The 8,607-nt window shown below is 33.9% G+C and overlaps 1 protein-coding gene across 3 annotated transcripts in view; it reads right to left on the bottom strand.

Moving 5' to 3' along the window:
* The window catches only part of TBCK (TBC1 domain containing kinase), a 192,281-nt gene that overhangs the window by 119,307 nt on the left and 64,367 nt on the right, over nt 1-8,607 (bottom strand). For all 3 annotated transcript variants that reach the window (XM_039255615.1, XM_039255614.1, XM_039255616.1), the window contains exons 7-11: nt 7,157-7,217; nt 3,965-4,026; nt 3,650-3,711; nt 2,060-2,208; nt 1,076-1,214 (exon numbers count right to left, since the gene is read on the bottom strand). In XM_039255615.1, coding sequence (XP_039111546.1) covers nt 1,076-1,214; nt 2,060-2,208; nt 3,650-3,711; nt 3,965-4,026; nt 7,157-7,217 — 473 coding nt within the window. The remainder of the gene's footprint in view (nt 1-1,075; nt 1,215-2,059; nt 2,209-3,649; nt 3,712-3,964; nt 4,027-7,156; nt 7,218-8,607) is intronic.

Below are 8,607 nucleotides of genomic sequence, written 5' to 3'. Positions count from 1 at the left end.
GGGAAAAACTGAGAGCTTTTCCCCTGAGATCAGGAACACGACAGGGATGTCCACTCTCACCATTGTTGTTTAACATAGTGCTGGAAGTCCTAGCATCAGCCATCAGACAACCAAAGGAAATTAAAGGCATCAGAATTGGCAAAGAGGAAGTCAAACTTTCACTCTTCGCAGACATGATACTCTACATAGAAAACCTGACAGACTCCACCAGAAGCCTACTAGAACTGATCCAAGAATTCAGCCAAGTTGCAAGGTACAAAATCAACGTACAGAAATTGGTTGCATTTTTATACACCAATAATGAAGCTACAGAAAGAGAAATCAAGAAACTGATCCCATTCACAATTGCACAAAAAACCATAAAGTACCTAAGAATAAACCTAACCACAGATACAAGAGATCTATGTGATGAAAACTATAGAAAACTTATGAAGGAAACTGAAGAAGACACAAAGAAATGGAAAAACATTCCATGCTCGTGGATAGGAAGAACAAATATAGTTAAGATGTCATTACTACCCAAAGCAATCTACACATTCAATGCAATTCCAATCAAAATTGCACCAGTATATTTCTCAAAACTAGAACAAACTATCCTAAAATTTGTATCGAACCACAAAAGACCCTGAATACCCAAAGTAATACTGAAAAATAAAACCAAAACGGGAGGTATCACCATCCCAGACTTTAGCCTCTAGTACACAGCTGTCATCATCAAGACAGTATGGTATTGGCACAAAAATAGACACACAGACCAATGGAATCGAATTGAAAACTCAGAGCTGGACCCAAAGGTATACAGCCAACTGATCTTTGACAAAGCAGGAAAGAATATCCAATGGAAAAAAGACAGCCTTTTTAACAGATGGTGTTGGAAGAACTGGACAGCAACATGCAGAAGAATGAAACTAGATCATTTTCTCACACCATGCACAAAAATAGACTCAAAATGGATAAAGGACCCAATTGCTTTCATAATTACTTAGTTGGAATGTCTATCCCAAAAGTCCCAAATTAAAAAAAATGTTATTACTACATTTTTTTTTCACTTTCAAGAAAAGCTTTCTTTCCTTACTTGGGAAGTGTGCAGATAGGTGGTTTGGATCGAATGATTTCCTTGTTGACAAGCTCTTTCTCCAAGTCACCTCCAGCTAAACACCACAGGTAATATACTTCTTCAATAGATCTTTCTGCCAGGTAATCACTGTTTATATCTATTAATGGCAAATGGGAAAGAATCATAGCTCTCATACTTTGTTTTTATTAAAATGCAACAGGCAATAATAGTTGACATTCTCAACAAATAATAATTGAAGAACACGGAGTCCCTTTAGGAGATTCATAGTATACAATGCACAAAGGATGAAATGAAGATATACACACTGCACATTCAGTTACTCTGGGAAAAAATGGAATTTTTACCTTCTATATCAGAGATATATGGGATATATATTCCATACATATATCAGATATATCGGGCTCTGTGGGAAAGGGATAAGGGTCAAAAACAGCAACTTGTATAGGTAACTAACACAAACTATCCCATCCTTCACGTCTTGAGGCAATTGGTGCCTCTTTTGACGAGCCTTTCTTGATGTCTTAAGCAGGCTAAGATTCCACTGTACTATGTTCATACTGTCCTTTATTAATAATAGTAACATAAATGTTTATCTGCCTCTCCATTTAGTATGAATGTTACACAATGTGTGGTGGGGCATCTGGTTGGCTCAGTCAGTTAAGTGTCTGACCTCAGCTTAGGTCATGATCTCATGTTTCATGAGTTTGAGCTGCGCATTGGGCTCTCTGCTATCAGCATGGAGCCCACTTTGGATCTTCTGTCCCCCTCTTTCTCTGCCCCTCCTCCTCTCATTTTCTCTCTCTCTCTCAAAATAAATAAATAAATTTAAAAAAACAGTTACAGTGCATATCACTTATATAACTTTAATATACATATATAACTACATATATATATTTTTGATAAACACAAAACTGAAAACAGGATAAGGATACTTCCTTTAAAAATAAGGCTTATATTATTTTCTGTCTTATCTATCATTACCTGTACACAGCTGGCTGATATCCTCAGGCAGAGTTAAATCAGCACATCTCAGAGAAGATGAAAACAGACCGGCAGGTTTGGTAAAGGGAGTATATAAAGGTGACACTTCACTGAATACCTTGTCCTGCATTAATTCATCTGCAGTTGGCCTTGAGAAAAATTTAAAACACAGAGTATGAATGAAAGTCATTAAAAATTTGCTAGAATAATGCCACACATTCAAGGGGATGTGTTAAAAAGCTAAAGGGGGATAGTTAAAAGTCTTAAATACATCACAAGTACAGAAAGTAATAATAAAACTCTCCTTAGCAGAGTCTTGATGTATACTTTTATATAAAAAATGAAGTGACTATAAGTAAATGCTGAATTTTTCCCCATACTGTGCTTTTTGCACCTTATGATTTATCAAAGATTATTATATGTGAGGGTCTCCATTTTTTACTTTTATCTTGACTATGATGTGCCTGCTTTACTGAATATATTAATTAAAATTCTAATTCCTTTTCGTTTTCTTCCTCCTCTCTTAATGTGCTATATTTACCCAAAATTATGTTTTTAATACCATTCCACTCTTCCTAACATGTATTGATAAAGATGGTTTTTTTTTTTTAATTTTTGAAAATGTTTTATTTATGTCTGAGAGAGAGAGAGACAGTGTGAGTAGGGGAGGGTCAGAGAGAGAGGGAGACACAGAATCTGAAGCAGGCTCCAGGCTCTGAGCTGGCTGTCAGCACAGAGTCCAACGTGGGGCTCGAATCCACGAACTGTGAGATCATGACCTGAGCCGAAGTCAGATGCTTGACCAAGTGAGCCACCCAGATGTCCTGATAAAAATGTTTTTCTAAAGAATAATTAAAATAAATTATTTTCAAATAGTATACACTTAAGTGAGTTTAGGAGGGACAAATGCAAGTCTAATAGTGATATCCTCAAATGAAAATAAATAATACTTCTAAGAAATTCTTTTATATTATCAAGAATTGTTAGCTTACCTCACGTTTACCAAATTCTACACTATAGTACAATTTGCCAATTAACTTTGTTCTCATTTCTCTTATGTCATTTGTGTTTGGGAAAAGCTACAATTTAGCTGATTTTCTAATTGGAGGCTAGGAAATGAACCAGTAACTTCTTTGGGAATATGCCAGTTTTCTGACTGTGGTTTAATTATTTTTTTCTTCTTTTATGAATATGCATTAGAGCTATAACAGTCATGATATTAATATCAATATATATTCCTATATGTATGCAAATATTCTTATTTAACCCATTAGTATTATAAGTAATTAAAAAAAAAAAACCCACAATGACTTATACATCAGGGGAGCTTGGGTGGCCCAGTTGTTTGAGCGTTTGACCCTTGATTCTGGCTCAGGTCATTATTTCACACTCATGAGACTGACCCCTGCATCGGGCTCTGTGCTGAGTGTGGATCCTGCCTGAGATTCTCTTTCTCGCTCTTTCTCCCTCTCTCTCTCTATGCCTCCCCATTCTCTCTCTCTTTAAAAAAAGAAAGAAAGAAAACACCCCACAGCTTATCATATATTCAAGATCTCAGTATAATCTCAAAGTCTTAATAATAATATCGACCTCTTGGAAGGGTGGAAGGTGAGACACTTCTTCAAAAGATCTATCACATTTTCAGGAAGGTCCTGGTAAATAAAAAGAGAAAAGAATTACTTAAAGTGACACATTTAAAAAATATATTTTACTCAAATGTTTACTATTCTAGGGCACTTTGATTTTTCTAAAGTGTCTTTATTTGTAAAACTAATTTACATTAGCTTGTCACTCTATGAAAAAGCAAATTATCCAAAAAGAAATAAAGAGAGCTTTAAAATAGCTTTCTATTATATCCCAAGTATACAGAATGCATAAATTTTCAGTAAGAGATTAATTTCAAACCTTGATAATGTCCAGACAACCATGCTCTTCAGCCAGAACTATTATAGTGTCATCTACGCAACCTGTAACACAGAAAAATTGTATGAATTAATGCTGCTTTTCTTATCTATCAGGTTAAATGGGAACTGAACTCTGATAGTTTTTTAAAAATGTGATATGCAGTTTTGGGATCTGGAATATTAAAAAGCTTGTGACTTTGTCCTTCCATGTTTCCTTACGTGTTTTGATAAAAATACATTAAACACTAAATATTAACTGAATTACAGATACTGAAAGTAGCTTAAAAAGTGAGATAAAGCAGTGATTCAAGATGAAGTTTCTCATGTTCTCTCTCTCTATTTTATTTTATTTTATTTTATTTTATTTTATTTTATTATTTTTAGGAGAGAGAGAGAGAGACAGCGTGAGCAGAGGAGGGTCAGAGAAAGAGGGAGATACAGACTCTGAAATAGGCTCCAGGCTCTGAGCTGGCAGTCAGCACAGAGCCTGACGCGGGGCTCAAACCCACGAACCGCGAGATCATGACCTGAGCGAAAGTCGGACTCTCAACCGACTAAGCCACCCAGGCGCCCCTCATGTTCTCTCTTGTTCTCTCTCCCTATATATATAATGTGTATATGCATATTACTCTTTTGTATAAAAACAATGTGGAGAATACACATACATCTCTAAGGATTTATAGTACAAACTTTTACAATCCCTATCAAAATACCAACAGCATTTTTCACAGAACTAGAATAATCCTAAAATCTGTATGAAGCTACAAAAGACCCTGAATAGCCAAAACAATCTTTAAAAAGAACAACAAATCTAGGGGGTGTCATAATCCTGGATTTCAAGATTTCATTTTTTTTTTTTGTAGTAACAAAGCTGTAGTAATCAAAACAATATGGCACCTGCACAAAAACAGACACATAGATCAGTGAAAAAGAAAAGAGAGCCCAGAAATAAACTCATGCTTACATGGCCCATTAGTCTTCAACAAAGGAGGCAAGAATATGAAATGAGGAAAAAGTGTTGGGAAAACTGGACAGCTAAATCCAAAAGAATGAAACTGGACCACTTTCTTACACCATATAGAAAATAAATTAAAATGGATTAAGGACCTAAATGTGAGACCTGAAACCATACAAATTGTAGAAGAAAACATAGGCAGGAATTTCTGTGACATTGGCTGTAGCACCATATTTCTAGATATATCTCCTAAGGCAAGAGAAACAAAAGCAAAATAAACTATTGGGACTACATCAAAATAAAAAGCTCTGCACAGTGAAGGAAACAATCAACAAAAAAAAAAGACAACCTATTGAAGAGGTGAAGATATTTGCAAATGATCTATCTGATAAAGTGTTAGTTTCCAAAATATATAAAGAACCTACACAACTCTTGGATCACTATATTGCACACCTGAAACTCATATATCCTGTAAGTTAACTATCTTGGGATTTAAATAAAATAAAATAACAATAAGAACCTTACAATTCAACACTAAAAAAAAAAAAACAAGTTAAAAAACTGGGGAGAAGACATGAACAGACATTTCTTCAAAGAAGACACACAGATATAGCCAACAGACACACGAATAAATGTTCAATATCACTCACTATCAGAGAAATACAAAGCAAAACCACAATAAGATATTACTTTATACATATAAGATATTACTTTATACATATATATGTATACACACACACACACACACACACACACACACACACACACACTGGAATATTACTTAGCCATAAAAAAGAATGGAATCTTGCCTTTTGCCACAATATGGATGGATCTAAAGAGTATAATGCTATGTGAAGTCAGATAAAGACAAATACCATATGATTTCACTCATATACAGAATTTAAGAAACAAAACAAATGGATAAAGAAAGACTAGTAAAGAAACAAAAAACAGACTCAGTACAGAGAACAAACTGACAGTTACCAGAGGGGAATTATTGCTGCTTTTCTTATCTATCAGATTAACTGGGAACTGAACTCTGATAATTATCAGAGGGGAGGTAGGTAGGAGGACAGGTGAAATAGATGAAAGAAATTAAGAGTATATTTAACATGTTGAGCACTGAGTAATATACAGACTTGCTGAATCACTACATTGTACACCTCAAACAATGTGACTCTGTATGTTAACTACACTGGATTTAGAATTTAAAAAATTAATAATAATAAAGTAAGGGCCCCCAACTGGCTTAGTCAGTTAAATGCCTGGTTCTTGATTTCAGCTCAGGTCATGATCTCATGGTTCAGTTCATAGGATTGAGCCCTGCACAAGACTCCATGCTGTCAGGGTGGAGTCTGTTTGGGATTCTCTCTCTTCCTCTCTCTCTGCCCCTCCCTCATTTGTGTGTGTGTGTGTTCTCTCTCTCTCTCAATACCAATAAACATTAAAAAATATATTAAAAAATAATAAAGTTTAAGTTTAGTCTGTAGGCCATATGAAGAAATCTCCAAGACTCTTTCATAGACTTATTATCAAATGCTGAAATTAAATGTTGTAAATATGGTAAAATTTAGTGTAGTTATATTTGTAATTCATTATTATTCAATATTTAATAATACTTTTCTATATATATTCTTACTTATAAACCCTATATACCTGGACACCAATCTGTCACTCTTTCATATAAAGTGCTCTATCACTGTTTTTGTCTCCTTTATTACCATACATGCTTAATTTATTCCAACCTAAAATACATTACAAAAATTTTTGTAAACTTGAATTAAAACATTAGGGTCTAATATACATGTAAAATAAATGAGCTTGTTAAGAGAAAAAAAATAAACGTTCTTCTCAGTCATTATTCACACATGACTTATCAAATAGAAAGCTCAAAATTTAAGATATATTATCAGAAGGTAAACTGCTACAGCGGAGTATAATTTTATATTTTCATATTTTGATATCACAACTTAGTTTACTTGGCTAGATCATGAAGCTAAGATAATATCCATCAACATTAGAATTTCTTAATGAATAAGGAAAGCACTACAATAATATTTCATAAAGCACTTCTTAAATTGTCTTGTTAATGCTTACCACTGATCATTAGAAAATGTAAAAAGTCAGGATATTTCAGTGTATTCACTATTTTAGAATACCTTATTAATGTGTATGATTACTAAAAGTCACTAAAGATTATATTTGTACTTGAAAAATAATCAATTGTGAGACACTTACCTAATGTAAGCAAAAATTTAAGTCTTTCAGAAATATCCAAGCTTTGAAATAATTTTCTTCCCTACATAAAATGGGAAAAGAAATTTGTGTTAAAATTTACATCTTTTTTCAGGGAGGTATTTTTTCCCCCAGAGCTGAAAATGATTTTATCAGGTACCTCTTTTTCTCTTCAGAGGATTTATTTCACTTTTAGAGTTAGCTCCATTAAGGAAGAATCATTGGTTTAACATTTAAACATTTCACATTTCTAAGGACCAATTACATTCTAATTTGGTCTCAAGCATTCCCCATTTTTGAAACGTATATATACCTGGTTGTCTAGAGAGATTCCAGGCCACCAGGAGTCTGATTTGATTAAGAGACCAAATGTCCCCTGTGAAAAAGTCATACTCTCCTTACATTTACCTAATTCCTACTTATTTATCATGAGATCCAGGTAATCTGTCATCTCTATTAAAAAACATTCCATGACACTCCTTTCTCCTCCCACAATGAATAAGACAACCATCCTTTGTGCTTCCATAGAACCTGGTACATTTATTTTAAGACACATACATTGTATTTTAATTGTTTTCTTATTAGCCGCAGGGGAATGCTTGAAATAGTCTGGAATCACTTATAACTTCAACAATTATGTGTTGAGCAACTGTTGTGTGCCAAATTGGACTTTCAACCACAAGTTCTATAACTTGGGGGAAATTACTTAATCACTTTAAGTTTTACTTTTTTCATTTATAAAACTGGAATATTAACTGTATGTGACACACAGGTTGCAATGAGGATTATATAATATATGAAAAGTGCTTGGCATTTATTGCACACAGAAAATCCTTCATAAATGTTGGCAATTATGTTTCCTTTATTATTAACAAATTAAACTTATAGGATCCTTTAAGTAGACTTAAAAGGAAAGGCTTACAGGATGCCTGGGTAGCTTAGTCGATTGAGCATTCGATTACTGATTTTCAGCTCAGGTCATGATCCCATGGTCATGAGACTGAACCTCACACTGAGCTCAGTGTTGAGTGTGGAGCCTGTTTGGGATTCTCTCTCTCCTCTCTGTCCTTCCTCTGCTTGTGCCCTCTCTCTCTTTCTCTCTCTCAAAATAAATAAATAAACATTTAAAAAAAGGAAGAAAAGGCTTAAGAATATAGCTTGGTCTTTACGTGGAGGAAAAAAAAGTCTCTATGTTCTTTTTTTAAGAAAGAGCAAAAAGCTTTCTTAAACATTTATGGAATTAGAACTATAGGTGGAGAGATCATTGAAAGAAAAAGTTGCCATTCCTCTTTTAATTTCTTACTCTACTTCTATTAATCTTCTAGAAATGCAAGTTTGACTTAGTCAATATCTTATTTAAAATCTTTAAATGGTCCTCCATACCTTATATAACTAAATATAAACTTCTCAATTCAAAAATCAAAGTCTTCTAGAATATGGCTCTGATATATATT

The sequence above is a fragment of the Hyaena hyaena genome, unplaced genomic scaffold (genome assembly GCF_003009895.1).
Source record: "Hyaena hyaena isolate Hyena2069 unplaced genomic scaffold, ASM300989v1 scaffold_535, whole genome shotgun sequence".
Lineage (NCBI taxonomy): Eukaryota > Metazoa > Chordata > Mammalia > Carnivora > Hyaenidae > Hyaena > Hyaena hyaena.
This window is presented reverse-complemented; position numbering and strand designations above follow the sequence as displayed.